Genomic DNA, 20986 nt, shown 5'->3' with positions numbered 1-20986 from the left:
TACATAATGCATATAGCCATCACTAGCTTGGCTGCTGATCACTGCTTTTCCTCTACCCACAGGCCTGACCACAGTCAACATCTACCCAGTACCCAACCAGCTGACACAGATGGACCTATCACGGTGAGTGCTGTGTGGCCAGGGCCTCAGTTTCTCAATTAGTAAGGAAGAGGTGTTATTAATGTTATTAATTCATCAACATTATTCTTCTCATCATGAACTTGGTATATTGGTACCTTTTTTCCTATACAGTGCATTCGGAAAGTATCCAGACCCCTTCACTTTTCCACATTTGGTTACATTACAGCCTTATTCTAAAATTGATTAAATAAAACAATTTTCTTCATCAATCTACACAGAATACCCCACAATGACAAAGCAAAAGCAGGTTTTTAGAAATTTGAGCAAATGTATACAAAATAAAAAAACATATCTTATTTACTTAAGTATTCAGACCGTTTGCGATTAGACTCGAAATTGAACTCGGGTGCACCCTGTTTCCATTGATCATCCTTGAGATGTTTCTACAACTTGATTGGAGTAAATTCAATTGATTGGACATGATTTTGAAAGGCACACACCTGTCTATATAAGGTCCCACAGTTGACAGTGCATGTCAGAGCAAAAACCAAGCCATGAGGTAAAAAGAATTGTAGATAGAACTCCGAGACAGGATTGTGTCGAGGGGGAAGGGTACCAAAACATTACTGCTGCATTGAAGGTCCCCAAGAACACAGTGGCCTCCATCATTCTTAAATGGAAGAAGTTTAGAACCACCAAGACTCTTGCTAGAGCTGGCTGCCCGGCCAATCTGAGAAATCGGGGGAGAAGAGCCTTGGTCAGGGAGGTGACCAAGAACCCAATGGTCACTCTGAAAGTGCTCTGGAGTTCTTCTGTGGAGATGAGAGAACCTTCCAGAAGGACAACCATCCCTGCAGCACTCCACCCATCAGGTCTTTATGGTAGAGTGGCCAGATGGAAGCCACTCCTTAGTAAAAGGCACATGACGGCCCGCTTGGAGTTTGCCAAAATGCACCTAAAGGACTCTCAGACCATGAGAAACAAGATTCTCTGCTCTGATGAAACCAAGATTGAATTTTTTTGCCTGAATGCCAAGCGTCATGTCTGGAGGTAACCTGGCACCATCCCTATGGTGAAGCGTGGGGGCAGCATCATGTTGTGTGGATGTTTTTCAGCGGCAGGGACTTGGACACTAGTCCAGATCGAGGGAAAGATGAACGGAGCAAAGTAGAGAGAGATCCTTGATGAAAACCTGCTCCAGAGAAATCTGGACCTCAGACTGGGGTGAAGGTTCACCTTCCAACAGGACAATGACACTAAGCACACAGCCAAGACAACACAGGAGTGGCTTTGGATAAGTCTATGAATGTCCTTGAGTGGCCCAGCCAGAGCCCACACTTGAACCTGATCGAACATCTCTGGAGAGACCTGAAAATAGCTGTGCAGCAACGCTCCCCCACCCAACCTGACAGAGCTTGAGAGGATCTGCAGAGAAGAATGGGAGAAACTCCGCAAATACAGGTGTGCCAAGCTTGTAGCGTCATACCCAAGAAGACTGGAGGCTGTAATTGCTGCCAAAGGTGCTTCAGCAAAGTACTGAGTAAAAGGTCTGAATACTTATGTAAATGTGATATTTCAGTTTTTTGCTTTGTCTTTATTGGGTATTGTGTGCAGATTGATGAGGGGGGGGGGGGGGGGGGGGGAACTATTTAATCCATTTTAGAATAAGGCTGTAACAAAACAAAATGTGGAAAAGTCAAGGGGTCTGAATACTTTCCGAATGCACTGTATATGTACAGTTGGAGTTAAAAAGGTCTTCTATCCCCTCTGACCTCTGTGAAAAGGAACCTGCTGGAGTACCTTCCAGACTGGGTGTGTGACAGTAGGAAGGTGGAGGTGCTGGATGTTACACACAACTTCCTGTCTGAACTACCAGCCAGGTTAGTCTCCCTACGAGGACTAGTTCTCCCTTCTCAAACTCCTCACTTCCAACTCCTCTAGTTATTCATCTAAAGATGTTCTAAACATGCATATTTGTTAAGGTAGATTTAAGGCCGTTACTTTGTCCATTATGTTGTGCTATATGTTTAACCTGTCCATCTCGTATCATCCGGATTTGGCTTTTAAACATTCTGCAATTATTATTAGGATGAGCACCATATTAATCTGATTAACATTGGGCATCATTTAGCCAATGTCCGGCCAGAAATAACTGTCCCTAAAACATCAGCAGATGTGTTGACAGTCAGCTGATGAGAGGATTGAATTGGTTGTGTGAAGCCAACGCACGGCTTGTCATCTTTCTGTCAGCAGACTGTGATCTCAGTATGACGGTGCTGGAGCACTTTGCTCAAAGCAACCATCATTTAACGTTACCCTTTAACACAAATATTTGCATTTGAATAGACCAAAGCCTTCACAAACAAGGTAATATTCGTCTTTTCGGCGTAGCTGCAGATGAGACCTCTGTGTTATTCCTTCTGGAGTAAATTGTCGCTGTGTTGGTATCTTTAGGCTGCCAAGTTGAATAAGACGTTGATGGATTTGTTGGCTGTGGAGTTTCTGTACCTCAAGATTTCCCCCAGTTTCAGAAGTGATCAAATTCACAGCAGGAGATGTTCTCTCTCTCTCTAGCTCTTTCTCTTTCTTTTCATCTCCCTCTCCGCTAGACTGCTCAGCAGCCTGAGTCTGAGGAAGCTGCTGGCTGGGAACAATAGGCTCCAGAGACTGCCTGACCTACTTGACCACGTCCCCCTGGAAGTACTCGACCTCCAGCACAACAAGCTAGGCGAGCTCCCGGAGAGCCTCTTCTACAAGGCCTTAAAGTGGGTCAATCCCCCTTCCTCTCTCTCTTCACACCACCCTCTCTCCTATCCTTCTCTTTGGTGCTTGTCCTCTCTCTCCCTCTCTCTGCCTCTCTCTCCATTCCTGACAGGTGTTTTGAAGGCTACAGCTGATGCTCTGTCTCCCCTGGGCCCGAGGACGCTACTGCTGCTGCTTTAACCCCGGAGCAGCAGTGGCCCTGTGCCTCTATTCAACCACAACAACCAATTAAAGGACAAAATAGGATCGGGAATATTGAAATGAAACACTGCCCTACAGTACATCCTCCTTACATCATGCAGTAGAAATACAGTATAAATATTTGATGTGGTTGATGTATCTTGCTTAAATTGGTTGGCAGTCTGTAAGAGATGTCTTACTAGACGTAGACATGTGATGGCCCTGGTTAGCTGCTCCAGTAGAGGTGGACTGACTGGGTCCCCTGGGCTGTGTCTGCCAGGCTCTGGAGGGTGTGGTTCTGTGGACTAGTCAGAGAGTCGGACTGTAACGTGAGCCCCCCCCCCCCACCAACAGCCTGACGCTCTACCGTTTCCTGGGCACCCCATTAGGCCTGGGCTACTCTACTCTGTCTCCCATGCTGAGACATCGAGCGCCAGTGTGACGGCTGTAAAGTGCCTCATTGGTCAACAACGTTTGATTCTCAGTGTTTTAAAAGAGCCACCACTAGAAGATGTATTCTTATTGATTTTCTCCCTGTCATCCTTTATCTGAATCTGTTTTGTTAAAGGAAATTTATGGCCAGAGTGTTGGTAGTAAGAGCATTTAACTCTCCTCTGTCATAACAGCTTTAAGAGGTTCTGTCTAAATCATCTGATGTTGACTTGATATTACACATTTAAATCACTTGTATCCCTGGCAATTAATTCTGGGTTCTTTCCTATTTACATACATCGCTCTCTGCTCCTCCTCCTAGCCTAAAGTACCTGAACGTGTCAGCCAATGCCCTGGAGATAATTCCCCCCAGCAGCCAATCAGAAGAGAGCCTCAGCACTCTCCAGGAACTGTACCTGACGGGGAACAAACTGAATGAGAACTGCGCTGCCCTGCTGGTGGGACACCAGAACCTCCGAGTCCTGCACATGGCCTACAACCAGCTGCTCTCTTTCCCTGCCAGGTAACCAACACCACACCCAGTTATACTGCCTTCATACAGTACCTATGAAGAATGGAAATGCCTTCAATCAGTGGACGTATTCTACACAGGGGGTTAACCACTACTTTAGAGATTGCGTCTCTAGACATAAAATGTTTTCTATTGCTCCTAATATACTGTAGCTATTCTCTAGATCTGATATGAGCCATTGTTCTGTGGTGGAGACGTCTCTATACTGCTCTGTGTGTGCAGTAAACTGAGTAAACTGGAGCTGCTGGAGGAGCTGAATCTGAGTGGCAACAAGCTGAAGACCATCCCCTCCACTGTGTCCAGCTGTAAGAGGCTGCACACCCTCATAGCACACTCCAACCACATCAGTGTGTTCCCCGAGATCCTCAACCTGCCAGAGATCAAGGTCATTTTTACTCATATCTCTTTATATTAGGGCTGTCCCCGACTAAAATAAATATTGGTTGACCGAGAGTCGTCCTGTTCTTTCAACCAATCGATTGGTTGAAATATTGAAACGTATTTTTCCATATATAGACAGACACACCCTAATAAAATCAACTACATTTGCACTGAGCTAGTCTGATGCTTTAAGCCACTGTTTGATTAAATAATTAAGACACACAAATGACTCAAGAAAGATCCCGATGGTCACACTGTGTCAAAAAAGAAATGACAGCGAGTGCCTGTGTGACTGGTGCACGTTCTCTCTCTCCTCCCTGCTGCAGCAAAAATGCACCACAGCACAGCAAGTGTTTATTGCGCTGTCCATGCTGAAGCTGCAACATAATTACAGCCATTACCTGTTTCTGACTGAAAAGTTCTGTTACCGAGATCTCTAATTTGTTTAGGAAAAACATTCCCTATTCCTTCAACCCTTGCTCTGTTTAAGTGAAACATGTATTCATCACGTGACCAATAGGCTATAGGTCAGGCCCTGTCATAATCACATCAATAAATTGGTTATAACAAATTCTGAACACAGTAACACATGACAGCAAAATGGATGTGGAGGGTGTGAAAAAGAAACTCAAAACAGGCGAATGTTTCCTGGTTGTGTGCCAAACAGTTGCTGTTTAGATTCTAATATTAGATTTTTTTCTGACCATTTAAAACAGTGTAGAAAACACTAAGTGTACCAGAGTCTGTTCTAACGAAAATAAATAAATAAATAAATGGGTGAAGCCTTTATTACAGCAGACTAAAAACAGTTGCATGCATTTGTGAATTGAGGTTTATTTATTGTTTAGTCTAATTATTCAAAGCCCCCTTTGTTATTTAATTTTAAAACTAAAATGCTTGATTGCATTTCAAGCATGAATGTCTCATCTGCTGTGTGATGGCATGAACGAATTGATGATTGATTGATTGGTACAGTAGCCTATATATTGAAATATAGGCCTAAGTAAGTTAGGGTATCAAGACTAAACTGGACACGCTCTTAGGCCTACAGCTCGATGGTGGTTATACAAGGATACTATACCAAGCCTACTAATGACAACAACATTACTTATTATTATAATGATGATCATAATGATAATTGTAATAATAACAATAAGAAGGAGATCAAGGAAAGGGAGGGTATAGGAGTGAGAGCTGGGTGCATATTATGTGTGACAAACAGGTGCTGTTAGATTACAATATAATTTTTCCGCCTGTTTGGAACATTGTAAACAACACTAAATACATTATAAGTAATACCGGTCTGTACTAACCCCAAAAAATTGTAAAGCCTAAATTACAGCATAGCAAAGATTTAAAAACGGACGAATCTGTGAAATTGCTCTATCCGACATTTTGCTGTTGCATGAGGCTTGGTGTTCACGGAATCAGTAGGCTATTAAACAAACACTCAAACAGGCAACAGAAGCAGGATCTACCGTTCAAAAGTTTGGGGTCACTAAGAAATTTCCTTGCTTTTGAAAGAAAAGCAACTTTTTTGTCAATTTAAAATAACATGAAATTGATCAGAAATACAGTGTAGACATTTGTTGATGTTGTAAAAGACTGTTTTAGCTGGAAACGGGCTGATTTGTTTATGGAATATCTACATAGGTGTACAGAGGCCCATTATCAGCAACCATCACTCCTGTGTTCCAATGGTACGTTGTGTTAGCTAATCCAAGTTTATCATTTTAAAAGGCTAATTGATCATTAGAAAACCCTTTTGCAATTATGTTAGCACAGCTGAAAACTGTTGGTCTGATTAAAGAAGCAATACAACTGGCCTTCTTTAGACTAGTTGAGTATCTGGAGCATCAGCATTTGTGGGTTCGATTACAGGCTCAAAATGGCCAGAAACAAAGAACTTTCTTCTGAAACTCGTCAGTCTATTTTTGTTCTGAGAAACGAAGGCTATTCCATGCGAGAAATTGCCAAGAAACTGAAGATTTTGTACAACGCTGTGTACTAATCCCTTCACAGAACAGCGCAAACTGGCTCTAACCAGAATAGAAAGAGTGGGAGGCCCCGGTGCACAACTGAGAAAGAGGACAAGTACATTAGTGTCTAGTTTGAGAAACAGACGCCTCACAAGTCCTCAATTGGCATCTTCATTAAATAGTACCCGCAAACACCAGTCTCAACGTCAACAGTGAAGAGGCGACTCTGGGATGCTGGCCTTCTAGGCAGAGTTCCTCTGTCCAGTGTCTGTGTTCTTTTGCCAGTCTTAATCTTTTCTTTTTATTGGCCAGTCTGAGATATGGCTTTTTCTTTGTAACTCCGCCTAGAAGGCCAGCATCCTGGAGTCGACAAAAAAAGTAGCTTCTCTTTAAAAAAACAAGGACATTTCTAAGTGACCCCAAACTTTTGAACGGTAGTGTATATGGATGATTTGTAAAGACATTTGACAGTTAAGATGGGGTTTCCTCTCTCCTCATTGTTTTTTGACAATTAGGCTAAGGCAAGGGCTGTTTCCTCATCTCTGCTTCTGCTGGCTCCGCCGCATTGTTTTCAATCCCAATATGATGGTTAACTTTTCTATTATGCACATAGCAATATAGGGAAAGGCGTCAATTCTACGGCGCACTGAAGGTTATGTTTCAGAACTGCGGACAGCGACCGTATCCAATGCGGGAGTAAGCGCATTTGTTATAAAAGAATATTGGATTTATTAGTGTTGTACTGTTATTTTTACATAATATAACCAAATACAATTTCAGTATCACATGTCTTAGAGTGATGGACTGTGCCATCCCTGTGGCCTCCGCAATGGATTAGTCCACTGAGACAGGTGTCTTGTGCACTGTTCGACTAAAGAAATCTCGGTCAACCAACAATCGACCAGTCGACTAAATGGCGTCAGTCCTAGTTTGTGTTTTGTTTATGCATATGTCTTTTAGATGTGTATGTCTTTATTACAATGTTATACCGTGTAACCGTGTGTGTTATCTTCTCCCTCCACCCTGTGTGTGTGTGTGTGTGTGTGTGTGTGTGTGTGTGTGTGTGTGTGTGTGTGTGTGTGTGTGTGTGTGTGTGTGGGGGGGGGGGAGCTGGTGGACTTGAGCTGTAATGAGCTGACTGAGATCCTACTGCCAGACTCTCTAACGGCCACCCTGCACGAACTGGACTTGACTGGCAACAGCAGCCTCTTGCTGGAGCACAAAACACTCAACCTGTTCAGGTGACACACAGAGACCACAGTGTCACGCCGCACAACGAAGTATCAGGCCGCTGGTGTACTTGGATAAGCTATGAGATAAATAATATAACCTGTACTACGCTGTGAATTATGGTTTGGTCCAGTGTGTAATGAGGTAATGCCCCCATCTCTTTGTCTCTCTCCTCAGTCACATCACCACCCTGAAGCTGGACCAGAAGCCAGCCATGACCACCGGGGACTCCCTGGGCTCCTCCACCCTGTGGAACCACGGCTACTCTGAGATGAGCGGACAGAGGAACAAGTGAGCAGAAGGGAGGGAGGGAGGGAGGGCTGAGGGAGAGAGTTACATTATGAGACTGGTTCCATGTATGTGAGAGAGCATCATAAAGTGTATTCTGCCTGAGTGAAGCCCTAATTCATGACAATCTGATGAGAGGGTATAAATGGGATTATGAGATCACGTGTGGTTTTAGAGAGCGCCTTTAAGAAGCATTTCCTCTTTGTCAGGGAACCGCTGTGAGCAGCACTACATTAAATGGTCTGAGAAGAGGATGTGCTTCTCATAGTCCATATCAGCCCGTTTCTTTTCTGTTCTGCCTCTTGGCTGGGATCCTATTTTAAACCCTAACCGGGGCTATAATATGCATGTTACTTAGTTATCTAACTGTACAGCCCCAGCACAGCTTCCACTGCCTGGGTGAATGTCTGTTAGGGCTTGCATCTAGGCCCCTGGGCAGCGGATCTTGTTTAATAGTAGGGAAGGCGGTGAAGCCTAATACTTCCTGTGCATACAATGGGTATAAAGCAGTGTCCCCTGCATCATTGATGGGGGCCCAGTTTGCCTGGCTGCTTCCCTAACAGGGCCTCACAGGGTCATGACCACCACAGTGTTACAGGGGGCCGTGTCTGGTGTCACACTCAGCCCCTGCTGCCTCCGTAGGAATAGGGATCTGTCTCACTGTGTTCAAGTATAGATGAGTTATTCCTGTTTGGCTTGAATTTGAGCAAGATTGAATGCTTATTAGCAAGATTGTATAATGGGATTTACACACAAAATGTAAACACATTTTGTTTACACTTTTTGTGTTTATCTTATCTATACGGTATTTTCTCTTCCTTGGGGACAGGTTGTGTGTGTCTGTGCTGGCAGTGGACCGCTTTGGGGATAGTGTTGAGGCGGCCTATGGCGTCTTCGACGGAGACCGCAATGAGGAAGTTCCTCGTCTGCTGCAGTGCACCATGGGAGATGTGCTGTCGGAGGAGCTGCTGCATTCCAGTGTGGACAGTGTGTACATGAGTAACACCTTCCTCACCTCACACAGGTATGAGCATCATGCATACACAGACACACACCCATTTTGCTTGTATTACTCTAATACAAGCAAAATGTAGGAACATTTCAGTATTCTATGAATCAGGGGCGTAACTTTGGTTTTTGAAGTGGGGGGGGCATCATTATTATTATTATTATTATTATTATTATTATTATTATTATTATAAAAAAATGTATCCAGTTGGATCAACACTCCAAACAACCTACCGCTCCAGGCGTCCGCATGGTCCTAAAGCACACTGTTGCCTCGTTTTGTATCACATTCCAAAGATAAAACTGGGGGGGACAAAAATGCAATTTCAGAATGTGGTGGGACATGTCCCACGCCGTCCCAATGAAAGTTGCGCCCGTGCTATGAATTACTGTTGCCTCTTAGGGAAGACAAGCCTACAATTGTACTATCCTGTGTTCATTTACATTTGATTAACTTAATTCACAACTGCATTAGCTAGTAATTAACATATGCAAATAACATAATGAATATTCATAATGGTCTACTTTTAATGTTTATTTAACAAAGAAGCTAGCTAATTGCAGGGCATCTGCTGATAGTTGCATTCTGGGATGTATGATGCAGGAAACTGGGCATGGCTGGTCAGAAGCTGGGTGCATCTGCCCTGCTCTGCTACATCCACCACGAGCCGTCGGAGCTGGGCAGCTACTTCAGCCTGACGGTGGCCAACGTGGGCAGCTGCCAGGCGGTGCTGTGTCGAGACGGCCAGCCCTTGCCCCTCTCCAAGGTCTTCAGCCTGGAGCAGAGCACCGAAGAGATGGACAGGGTCAAACTCAGCAAGGCGATCATCACTGAGGTACTGTGGAGAGTCAGGCGTGTGTGAATGCACGTCTTTGTGAGGGCCTTTGTGTTCATTAAGATCTACTTGTTAGTTAACGTTTGATGTGATGCCTTGTGCTCAGAGGTATTCATGTGTATTCAAAGTGCAGAGCTGAGTCCCCTCCTGTGTTATTGTGTTGCAGGATAACAAGGTGAGTGGAGTGACATGCTGCTCTCGCCTGCTGGGATGCTCTTATCTGTCTCCCTGGGTGCTGCCCAAGCCATGGGTGCGCACCGAGCCCCTGTGTTCCCAAGATGACTTCCTGATCCTGGGGAACCGGGCGCTGTTTGAGCGGGTGTCCTACCAGGAGGCCGTGTGCACCGTGCAGGCCGTGAGGGACCCCCGCGCAGCTGCCAAGAAGCTCTGCACGCTGGCCCAGAGCTATGGCTGCCGGGACAATGTGGGGGCGGTGGTGGTGTCCCTGCACATCGGGGAGGACAGCTGTACCTGTGAGACACCTCACGCCAATACTGGTACTGAACCCCGGGGACCCCCTCCAACACCCCTCCCCGTCACTGCTCCCCCAGGGGACCTGGCCACGCCCTCCTCCAGCAGTGGCATTGCCTCAGAGTTCAACAGCGAGACTTCGGCCTCGGAGGTGGGGAGTGAGGCGGGCTCCACGGCCTCTGACGAGCACCCCTCCACTGGCCCCACGGCCCGACCTGAGAGGCGCTGTAGCCTCCACCCTGCAGCCACGCTCTGTGCCCCTGTGGGACACGGCTCAGCTGGGGTAGGGGGGCCCCACCAAGTCCTGTTCCAGCGTCAGCCCTCCTGTGCCACCTTCTCCAGTAACCAGTCTGACAACGGGTTGGACAGTGATGACGAGGCTCCCCTAGAGGGGGTCATCTCCAACGGGAGCAAGCTGGAGGTGGAGGTGGACATCCACTGCTGTGCTTTCCAGATCCGTTCTGGGCCAGCTGCGAGCCCCAAGGACCACAACCTGGACAAGACACGCTCAGACTACCCCAATGGAAAGATGCGTCGTCAGAACAGCGTGGTGGTGTCAGCCACTAACGGTTGCCTGCTGGCTGTGTGTGGCAGGGAGATCTCCGACCTGAAGAAGTCCCCCTCCACCTCCAGCCTCTTTGGGAAGAAGCTCTCCAACGGCTCCGTGGTGGCCCCGGAAGATAGCCACAACCTCATCGAGGTAGCCGTGGAGGCCCCTAAGAAGAAGTCGGGTTACTTCACTGCCCCTGCCCAGCAGGACCCCGAGGACCAGCTGGTAGTGCCTCCCAGTCTAGAGCAGGATGTTAGGGAACAGCTGAGGGGCCAGAGTCCTATGGTCCCTGGACCTCCACCTCCTTTCACACCCCCCTCCATCAGAGACCCTGTGTGGGACCACCCTCACCCTCCTGCTCCCATGATGCCCCAGCGGGACCTCGCCCCCAACCCTGTCCCTGCCCTACAGCAGGAAGTTTATGATACTGCCCTCTAGAGGGGGCCAGAGCACAGCGCCACCCTGTGGTAGTCCTGTGACAGTGCCATACCAGGGGGGCAGAGGAGGTCTCTCTGGCACAGGTGGGATATTCCAGTTCAAGTTTCCATTCAGCTCTGTCATGAAGATATGTGGGGCCTTGACTGTTCACACATGAATGCGTTACGTCATGTTAGACGTAGAGAGGTGCTTAGCTAACTGTCTGATGAACCTGGTGGAACTGTCTGAGTATCAGAGCTGAACAGGCACTGAAATCACCACCCATGAAAATAGGTTGTGAAAAGAAGGGGGCCACCGGAGGCCAAAATACCCCAGCCTGAACTAGAATACCTCATGCGTTTTAGACTGCAGAACCTTTTTGCAACATTTCCCTTTACTTGGAAGGAAGGTTAAGTAATGAAATAGTAGAAGAATTCCTTTGAGTGTGTTATCATTCCATTGCTGGGGGCTGCAGGGGCTCCTAGATCCCAGGGACAAGTCCTGTGACCAAAAGGTGAAAAAGTGCCTACTGTAGATCACTCAGCCCCAGATGTCCCTGCCTCCCTGCCTGTGTGTGTATGGAGGGGAGGGGGGGGGGGGACATCAGTATTAACGCTGGAGGAGGACATCACTGTGTGACAGTGTCCTCCAGGGGCCACCAATGGTACAGCCACTTGTCTGTCTCTGTCTGTCTCTGTCTGTCTCTGTCTGTCTCTGTCTGTCTCTGTCTGTCTCTGTGTCTGTCTCTGTGTCTGTCTCTGTCTGTCTCTGTGTCTGTCGCTGTCTCTGTGTCTGTCTCTGTGTCTGTCTCTGTGTCTGTCGCTGTGTCTGTCGCTGTCTCTCTGTCTGTCGCTGTCTCTCTGTCTGTCGCTGTCTCTGTTTCTGTCGCTGTCTCTCTGTCTGTCGCTGTCTCTGTTTCTGTCGCTGTCTCTCTGTCTGTCGCTGTCTGTCTGTCGCTGTCTCTCTGTCTGTCGCTGTCTCTCTGTCTGTCGCTGTCTCTCTGTCTGTCGCTGTCTCTCTGTCTGTCGCTGTCTCTCTGTCTGTCGCTGTCTCTCTGTCTGTCGGTGTCGCTGTCTCTCTGTCTGTCTGTGTCGCTCTGTCTGTGTCGCTCTGTCTGTGTCGCTCTCTCTCTCTGTCTGTGTCGCTCTCTCTCTGTCTGTCTGTGTCGCTCTCTCTCTGTCTGTCTGTGTCGCTCTCTCTCTGTCTGTCTGTGTCGCTCTCTCTCTGTCTGTCTGTGTCGCTCTCTCTCTGTCTGTCTGTGTCGCTCTCTCTCTGTCTGTCTGTGTCGCTCTCTCTCTGTCTGTCTGTGTCGCTCTCTCTCTGTCTGTCTGTGTCGCTCTCTGTCTGTCTGTCTGTCTGTGTCGCTCTCTGTCTGTCTGTCTGTCTGTGTCGCTCTCTCTCTGTCTCTGTCGCTCTCTGTCTGTCTGTCTGTGTCGCTCTCTGTCTGTCTGTCTGTCTGTCTGTCTGTCTGTCTCGCTCTCTGTCTGTCTGTCTGTCTGTCTGTCTGTCTGTCTCGCTCTCTCTCTCTCTGTCTGTCTCTGTCTCTCTCGCTCTCTGTCTGTCTCTGTCTGTGTCTGTCTGCGTCTCTCTCTGTCTGCGTCTCTCTCTGTCTGTCTGTCTGCGTCTCTCTCTGTCTGTCGCTGTCTCTGTTTGTCGCTGTCTCTCTGTCTGTCGCTGTCTCTCTGTCTGTCGCTGTCTCTCTGTCTGTCGCTGTCTCTCTGTCTGTCGCTGTCTCTCTGTCTGTCGGTGTCGCTGTCTCTGTCTGTCTGTGTCGCTCTGTCTGTGTCGCTCTGTCTGTGTCGCTCTCTCTCTCTGTCTGTGTCGCTCTCTCTCTCTGTCTGTGTCGCTCTCTCTCTGTCTGTCTGTGTCGCTCTCTCTCTGTCTGTCTGTGTCGCTCTCTCTCTGTCTGTCTGTGTCGCTCTCTCTCTGTCTGTCTGTGTCGCTCTCTGTCTGTCTGTCTGTCTGTGTCGCTCTCTGTCTGTCTGTCTGTCTGTGTCGCTCTCTCTCTGTCTCTGTCGCTCTCTGTCTGTCTGTCTGTGTCGCTCTCTGTCTGTCTGTCTGTCTGTCTGTCTGTCTGTCTCGCTCTCTCTCTCTCTGTCTGTCTCTGTCTCTCTCGCTCTCTGTCTGTCTCTGTCTGTGTCTCTCTCTGTCTGTCTGTCTGCGTCTCTCTCTGTCTGTCTGTCTGCGTCTCTCTCTGTCTGCGTCTCTCTCTGTCTGTCTGTCTGCGTCTCTCTCTGTCTGTCTGTCTGCGTCTCTCTCTGTCTGTCTGTCTGCGTCTCTCTCTGTCTGCGTCTCTCTCTGTCTGCGTCTCTGTCTGTCTGCGTCTCTGTCTCGCTCTCTCTGTCTGTCTCGCTCTCTCTGTCTGTCTCGCTCTCTCTGTCTGTCTCGCTCTCTCTGTCTGTCTCGCTCTCTCTGTCTGTCTCGCTCTCTCTGTCTGTCTCGCTCTCTCTGTCTGTCTCGCTCTCTCTGTCTGTCTCGCTCTCTCTGTCTCGCTCTGTCTGTCTGTCTCGCTCTGTCTGTCTGTCTCGCTCTGTCTGTCTGTGTGACCTGTTGACTGCACAATGGCAGCCGACATGGCTGGCAGGACTGGAAACTGGGCTGACTGGCCTTACTCTGTGGTACAAGGATTCAGACTGTGTATGCTAGAGGCAAGTAGGAACATAACAGCACGACCACTACCACCTACTGTATAACAGATTCTGAACAAGCACAGTGTGTTTTTGTTGGCAGGACAGAAAAGCTCATTGTTGTCTTGGCGACAATAAGTGCTGGTTTGAGTAAGAGGGGTGGTGTGAAGCTCACATGAGTGGCAACATCAATTCAACAGGTGTTTGCTAGAGGCAAGTAGATGGGGTATTGTGAAGGAACAACGGTTCAAGGGGCATGTAGAACACCTGACCTAATGCTGAGGAGGACGTTATCTTACTCTTCTTTCACAGTGTGGAGACAAGCCTTTGTCTGCTCCATATGTTCCATAGCTGTCAGAGGACCTTTGGTTTATACCATCCAACCAACGAGAAAATGGGTTTATCAGATTATGTTTATGTGGAATTTTAGCAAAAATCTACAATATACAATACCCTTATCTACAAATCAACTCACTGGAGCTAATGATTGCTCAAATTTGTGTCCTGGGATGATGCGGATGTGGGTTAAAGTATTGACTGTATTTTGACACACAAAATAAAAACCCAGGTATTCTTATGTATTGGGTCAATGAGACATTAACTTAGACATTACATATCCACCTCACTGGAAAATCAAGTGATGACATCACAATGGGCAAAGCACTTTTGTGTCACGATAAGAGCGAGAAAAAAAAAACGATTGAAAAAAACTAAAGTATTGCGTGTAAGCCATTCATTTTGCATCAGAATTTGAGTTCAGGCTTTATTTGGGGCATTTGCTAATGGTTTTAGTGTTGCTGAGGTATGGAGTGGTCCACAGTATGGCCCTGGCTTTTATCTAGCACAGACATGGTGAAATATGTCAGTCGTAGACATTGCTTTGAATAAAGGCATCTGCATAATATGGGTCAGTAGACTGTGAATATGACATTTCTATAAAGTTGCACTTGTGCTCCGGCGATGTTAGAGGATAGGATACCGCTAACTGACTCATCATTGATATAACAAAGCTGCAGACCAAAATCTATCCCCCTTGTGCCAAACTGCCTAACCCATTCTAAAGAGGACAACAGTCTGACTTAGTAAGAGGGGGCTTGTGGTCTGACTAGAGAATGACCAGGATGTGTTCCTACATGCCGCTGTGAAAAGGCTAGTGGCATGGTTGTAGTGTTGTACTTACCATAGCTGCTTAGCTAGCTACAACCCTCTCTATGCTTGTTCATAGCCTTAATGCAGCGCTGCCAGTCCTAATGATGATGGGGACTGTCTTTTTCTGTTGGTTTTATTTCCTTTAGTGGAGCTGGTTTTGCACTTTGACCTTACGTGGCAAGGTCAGGAGCATAGAACACCTAAAAATCCAATATTTTGCATTATTTTCTCCAAATTGCAGAGGGAGCAAGGCAAAGTAAATGTAAAGTTTCAGGGCAGTAGAACAAGGCTTGGGACCAGAGGGGTGGATTCTAAAGGTTTAGTAGAATTGGCAGTATTTTAGATGCTCAAAAACCTCACAGCGGCTTCGAAATGGCGATTTACATTCTTAACGTTATTGACTGGAATGATTGGTGAATTTGCCTTTCTAAAGCCTGCTTGCTTATAATATGAGATGTATTACGTAAGTCTAATTCACTTATTTTGTCCCAACTTCAGACAAATCTGCTCTTCAAAGGATCGAACACTGTTTAAAGCACTTTGTACATAGGGAGATGAATATATTCAAAGATTGATATTTGAGTATTATGTGAGATATTTATAAAAAATGCACATTAACTCATAGGGCTTGAGTTGTCGTTGTTGTGGCTTCTGTCAGCCAAACATATCATGTCTTCTCTAAGAGAAAGTATCCAATAGAAGTGCTAATAATTCAAAGTCAAGTGTGAGAGAATTACAAAACTGCTTTTTCTGGTGGATGCAAGTTTGTCTTTTAGCACAAAGACAGGCATTGTTCTTCCTTGTTCAAGTCTTAAGGCTTTTTTTGTATTGAGTCATTCTGCTTCCATGAGAGGAACAGCAGCTGGTGTTGAGGGGTAAAAGGTTAGCTCATTCTAGGGATGATAAGTGGCAGAAAGCAGGCCGTTTGAATATTGCTTTGTTTGCTAACGGAAGCCACCTGCTGTGCCTCAGGTGGAAACACAGGTACATGTCAACACCACAGGTGTGGGTTTGCCCTCCACCCTAAAAACAAAAATAGCATTTCAGGACATACTAAAGAAACAGATTTGAGCTTGCACACATTTTATATTTTCATGTGGCATTTAAGTTGAGAACATAAGAACAGTATGAAGAGGAGATTGTCTTTGATGTGGTTGGTGGAACAAGATAATTCAAAGTTCTCATAATCCTCTTAATGAACAGGAAGTTGGACTTCAAATACACTACACAATGTCGATGATTATGAACATGAATTCCCTCACATCAAATATGCAAAGTGTCACCTGTATATATTACTAACAGGTTACACACCTGACCTGAAAATAGGAGGATCCTTTTTTTCTTAACTATGACAATGAGTAGTAACTGAACATTCTTGTCTGTGTGTGCGTATGCATGTGTGTGTGAATCATGAAGTGCAGTGTTCTGCCATCGTGTGCGTTTTGACCTTTTGTCAACTCTCTCTGCGCAGTGATCCATGTAGAAAAGTTGATCAAGAGGCTCCATAATTGGGCCCTAGTTTGCCAAGTGGGGACCAGCAAAACACTACTAAGCTCTGTGCGTCCCAAATGCACCCATGCTACGTGCTCTAGCAGCCAAAAATGCATTCCGTATGTCAGAACATGCAGATCCTTAGCCAAGTATTATTTGCTATTTTATTTAGTCAACTCTCCCTTGTTTTTGTAAAGAACCAAAAAGTTGACTCCTGCTAACAAGAGCTAGAAACAATATTGATTGAGAAGGTCATTAATCTAGATAGAGGAATAAATGTGCCTGTACATATGCAAACCGTATGTATAGCTACAGTAAGATGGGGCACAGAGTAACAGATCAAGGTGACATCACAATGATGGCAAAGTATTCCCTTTAATTATTTAGTAGAGGAGATCAACTACTGTTCATGATCTGAGTGCACCATAATCCTATATAAATACAGCGGAGTGTGTGTGTGGCTAGGGTATGCATATTTAAGTAGGTTATGGTGTCAATGCTTTTCTGATTCAGTTAATCCAATCTCTGAAAAACACATTCTAGGTTTTATTTCTCTTCTCAGAGGGAGAACATGCTGCCTGTTTGTAATTTGCGGTCTGAGTGAGAAAGTATGCACACGTGCATGCATGTGTTGCTGTTATATTTAACAGAATGAATCTCCATACTGTTAAATGATTATGGTGAACTCTGGAAAGAATCTGAGATTGAGGATGTTCCAATTGTTTAACATGTGACCAAAGTAAACATTGTTTGATCTCACCTTTTTTTCTGTACATTCTTTTCTAGAGATGCTTGAATATTTTCTCTCAATGCCAAGAAGCTGAGGTTTATTTTTGTACATTGTTTCATGCAAATGTATAGGTCCTTCTCCACTACAGAATCTAGAATAAAGGGATTCTATAGTATACCGTCACAGATTATTGTATTTTTATTTAAGACACTAATTCATATATTTAATGTCTGAAGCATGCCATATATAAATGCATATAAATATAAAATATATACAGTACATATATGTGATTACTTTGTACAAAATGTTAACATTATGTTTGTAAGCCAAGGCATTGTTTTGAATATCTGGAGCATATCTAATATTTTTGTTTATATTTTAGCATGCAGAAAACTGCTACATATTTTAATGATGTTAAATATTTGATGTAAATAGTTTGAGGATACCTTGTGTTTTATAATTTAGGAAAAGGACTAACCATGAGCACTTTTGCTGTTTGTCAGCCAGAATTGTACTCCTTAAAATTGAGTGGGCGATGGTTTATTATTTAATTTGAGATGCTGCTATGACTAGTTTTGAGCAGAAAAGCTGTATTTTTAATTAACTTTCAGCCAAGTAGCAATAAAAATTTATACTGTGAAAAACCTGGGCCTTGGAGCATTTCTATCATTTCCCTACCTTCTGTTCCCCTCGGTTGTCTTTCTGATGATAGCGTTGGCCAGACACTGTCCTCAGAAACACCATGGATATGCTTCTGAGCTGCATTACGGAAACCGTTTCAGAACCAAATGGAAGAAAAACGAGATCTTTATTGGATTAATTCAGATCCGTTCGCTTCCGTTTAAGAAGCGTTTTGCAACAGAATCGGCGAAATGAATACACCCCTCATCTCTTTGCTCTGCTCCACACCAATAAAGATTTGTTTTCAGTCCCACAGACAATAACTATTCTTCAAGGTAAGATATAGATATTCTAGGCAAGAGGGTTCATGAGGAAGAGAAATACATCTATTTAAGATTTTTATTATAAAATGTTTTTGACACTGTAGATGTCTCACATCTGTAACATTTAGTAAAAAAAGTGTGCGTTTTTGAAGTTTTATAAAACTTATCAGAACAAGTCACAAATGTACAAAATTGCTCTTTGTACAGTTCAACACTTTTTTTAATCACAGTTAATATAAAATGCACTAATATTTATAGCTGTTTGACTAAATTTGATCTCAACCCTAGATTTGTATCCTTTATATTCACAGTGGGGGGTGAGCAAACCTGTTATAAGTTACCATCTTCCATCGCTCTCCATCTCACGCACTGCCCTGAAAGCACGGAAGGCAAGACCATTCCAAAGATGAATACAATGATTCCAAGCACCCCGAAGAGGCCTCCAGCGATGTCTGCTCCATTGAGTGCACACGCAAAGCCCTGATGCCCTTTGCTCTTGTAGAGCGCTTCCCCCTCCGTACAGATGGGGTTGTCGTAGGTCTCCTGCAGCTTGATGAAGTAGAAGGGCAGGGATGTAGCCCAGGCCGATCAGGAAGCTCACCAGGGCCTCTCCCAGCAGCACAGGGGGCAAGCGGTAAGGGACTCTCAGGACCCTCAAAGCCAGAATGATGCAGGCATAAACCATCAGAGCCCCTCCACAGGCCATGCTGAAGATGTATGGAGGCAGCTTGAGCTGGTGGAACAGTTTGTCCAGCTCCTTGACCCTGTCGGCTCCGGTGAAAGCCTGTGCTCCTCCATAGTAGTACTGGTAGAGACCCCCGAGGCTGGCCAGGTCCCGGTAACCCCCGGAGTTACTGTAGGACACTCCTGAGCAGATGACGACCAGCAGGTTTACAAAGACCTCCATTATCTGGCAAAGACCTGAACAGATCAAGAAATAGCTAAATTCATGACTTATCATACAGTAAGAGCTTCCGGGAGAAAGCGAGCTGAGTAGAAGGTGAAGTTATACATTTCACAAGAGATGGAGGTTTATGCAACAATGCAGCTAAATTGAGGTTGATCTAAGTTCAACCAACACTGCCTAAAGGAGTGATGGTTAATTTCAGTGGAAATTCCACCTCAGAGGGAGATAGAACATACAGTATGCCATAGTGTGAATTAAACATATATCATGGATGAACAACCAATTTCGAGAAAGAAACCAAATACAAAAACTCCTAAACGTTGAGTAATATAGATATTATAATACAAAACTCCAATCCCCTCATTATAAAGACCCTGTACTCTCGGAGAGACCTGGTCATGTGGTTGGTTAGGTCATTCGTAACCTACCCAACTACATTCCTACTACAAGGGTGTAATCATTAGTCCAAAACGTTTTGCAACGGCAATTGGTTACACCCAACGAAAATGAGAGTTTCTATTGGACAAATTCAGGTAGGTCCCTCCCCAGTTGGTTCTGTTCGGTTCCTAGTGAATAAATCCCAGGACCAATCAAACAGAACAACGCCTACTACACCGTACCAGCGAGATTCCCCCACAAACAATTCTACCACCTCAACATTTCAGGTGTAAGTTGTTGCTGGTTGTTATTTAATTTAAACATGACTTGCCTCTGGCTGTTAAGGCATATCTGAGGTTGTACAGAGCCTGTCTGTTGTGGCTCATAGTATTTCGCCACAGAGGGAGACGTGGAGTCTTCTGTATACCTGCAAAGACAAAATCAGAAGTTGACGTCTGCCAAATCTTACATTGAAACTACACCACATAAACCCACCTTAACAACCCTCCATGGCAGAGAGCAGGTTTTGTATTCCAGGGGTGTGTATTGACTTTGGGTACCCAAAGAGTCAATGTGCCATTCAAACACTAGCAGACAGACATTACAAGGAGTCAATCCCAAACCAGTGAAACCGGAGCCTTCTCAGGCTGTGCAGTATATGCGGGCAATTCGACTGTAACAGAATGAGGCAGACACATATTTTTCACTTTAAAAGGTATGCCAAACAAAAACCAATGATTGGAAAGTTAAACAAATGCTACAGGGTTTCTCAAGCTCAAAAGTTTCCCATGTGTATCAATAATGATCCACCACCCAAAGGACATCCAGCCAACTTGACACAACTGTGGGAAGCATTGGAGTTAACATATGTGTATTTATTTCACCTTTATTTAACCAGGTAGGCTAGTTGAGAACAAGTTCTCATTTGCAACTGCGACCTGGCCAAGATAAGGCATAGCAATTCGACACATACAACAACACAGTTACACATGGAATAAACAAAACATACAGTCAATAATACAGTAGAACAAAATAAAACAAAAAGTCTTTATACAGTGAGTGCAAATGAGGTAAGTTAAGGCAATAAATAGGCCATGGTGGCGAAGTAATTACAATATAGCAATTAAACATTGGAATGGTAGATGTGCAGAAGACAAATGTGCAAGTAGAGATACTGGGGTGCAAAGGAGCAAGATAAACAAATACAGTATGGGGATGAGGTAGGTAGATAGATGGGCTGTTTACAGATGGGCTATGTACAGGTGCAGTGAGCTGCTCTGACAGCTGGTGCTTAAAGCTAGTGAGGGAGATATGAGTCTCCAGCTTCAGAGATTTTTGCAGTTCGTTACAGTCATTGGCAGCAGAGAACTGGAAGGAAAGACGACCAAAGGAGGAATTGGCTTTGGGGGTGACCAGTGAGATATACCTGCTGGAGCGCGTGCTACGAGTGGGTGCGGCTATGGTGGCGAGTGAGCTGAGATAAGGCGGGGCTTTACCTAGCACAGACTTGTAGATAACCTGTAGCCAGTGGGTTTGGCGACGAGTATGAAGTGAGGGCCAACCAACGAGAGTGTACAGGTCGCATGGTGGGTAGTGTATGGGGCTTTGGTGA

At 45.3% G+C, this 20986-nt stretch overlaps 2 protein-coding genes across 2 annotated transcripts in view; one reads left to right on the top strand and one right to left on the bottom strand.

Moving 5' to 3' along the window:
* Window positions 1-11731, top strand: part of LOC106587351 (PH domain leucine-rich repeat-containing protein phosphatase 2) — a 49134-nt gene extending 37403 nt beyond the window's left edge. The window contains exons 10-19 of the mRNA XM_014175677.3: window positions 63-123; window positions 1866-1961; window positions 2691-2846; window positions 3779-3979; window positions 4211-4373; window positions 7459-7589; window positions 7756-7869; window positions 8696-8890; window positions 9479-9710; window positions 9877-11731. Of these exons, the coding sequence (XP_014031152.1) occupies window positions 63-123; window positions 1866-1961; window positions 2691-2846; window positions 3779-3979; window positions 4211-4373; window positions 7459-7589; window positions 7756-7869; window positions 8696-8890; window positions 9479-9710; window positions 9877-11169 (2642 nt within the window). The 3' untranslated portion in view covers window positions 11170-11731. The remainder of the gene's footprint in view (window positions 1-62; window positions 124-1865; window positions 1962-2690; window positions 2847-3778; window positions 3980-4210; window positions 4374-7458; window positions 7590-7755; window positions 7870-8695; window positions 8891-9478; window positions 9711-9876) is intronic.
* Window positions 11732-18332: 6601 nt separating this feature from the next.
* Window positions 18333-19760, bottom strand: LOC106587350 (MARVEL domain-containing protein 3). The gene is given in 3 exon segments (XM_014175675.3): window positions 18333-18654; window positions 18656-19010; window positions 19706-19760. Coding segments are annotated over 3 exon segments (645 nt in total). The 3' UTR covers window positions 18333-18419.
* Window positions 19761-20986: the final 1226 nt, after the last annotated feature.

Source organism: Salmo salar, chromosome 26, assembly GCF_965601325.2.
Source record: "Salmo salar chromosome 26, fSalSal1, whole genome shotgun sequence".
Taxonomy (NCBI): domain Eukaryota; kingdom Metazoa; phylum Chordata; class Actinopteri; order Salmoniformes; family Salmonidae; genus Salmo; species Salmo salar.
This window is presented reverse-complemented; position numbering and strand designations above follow the sequence as displayed.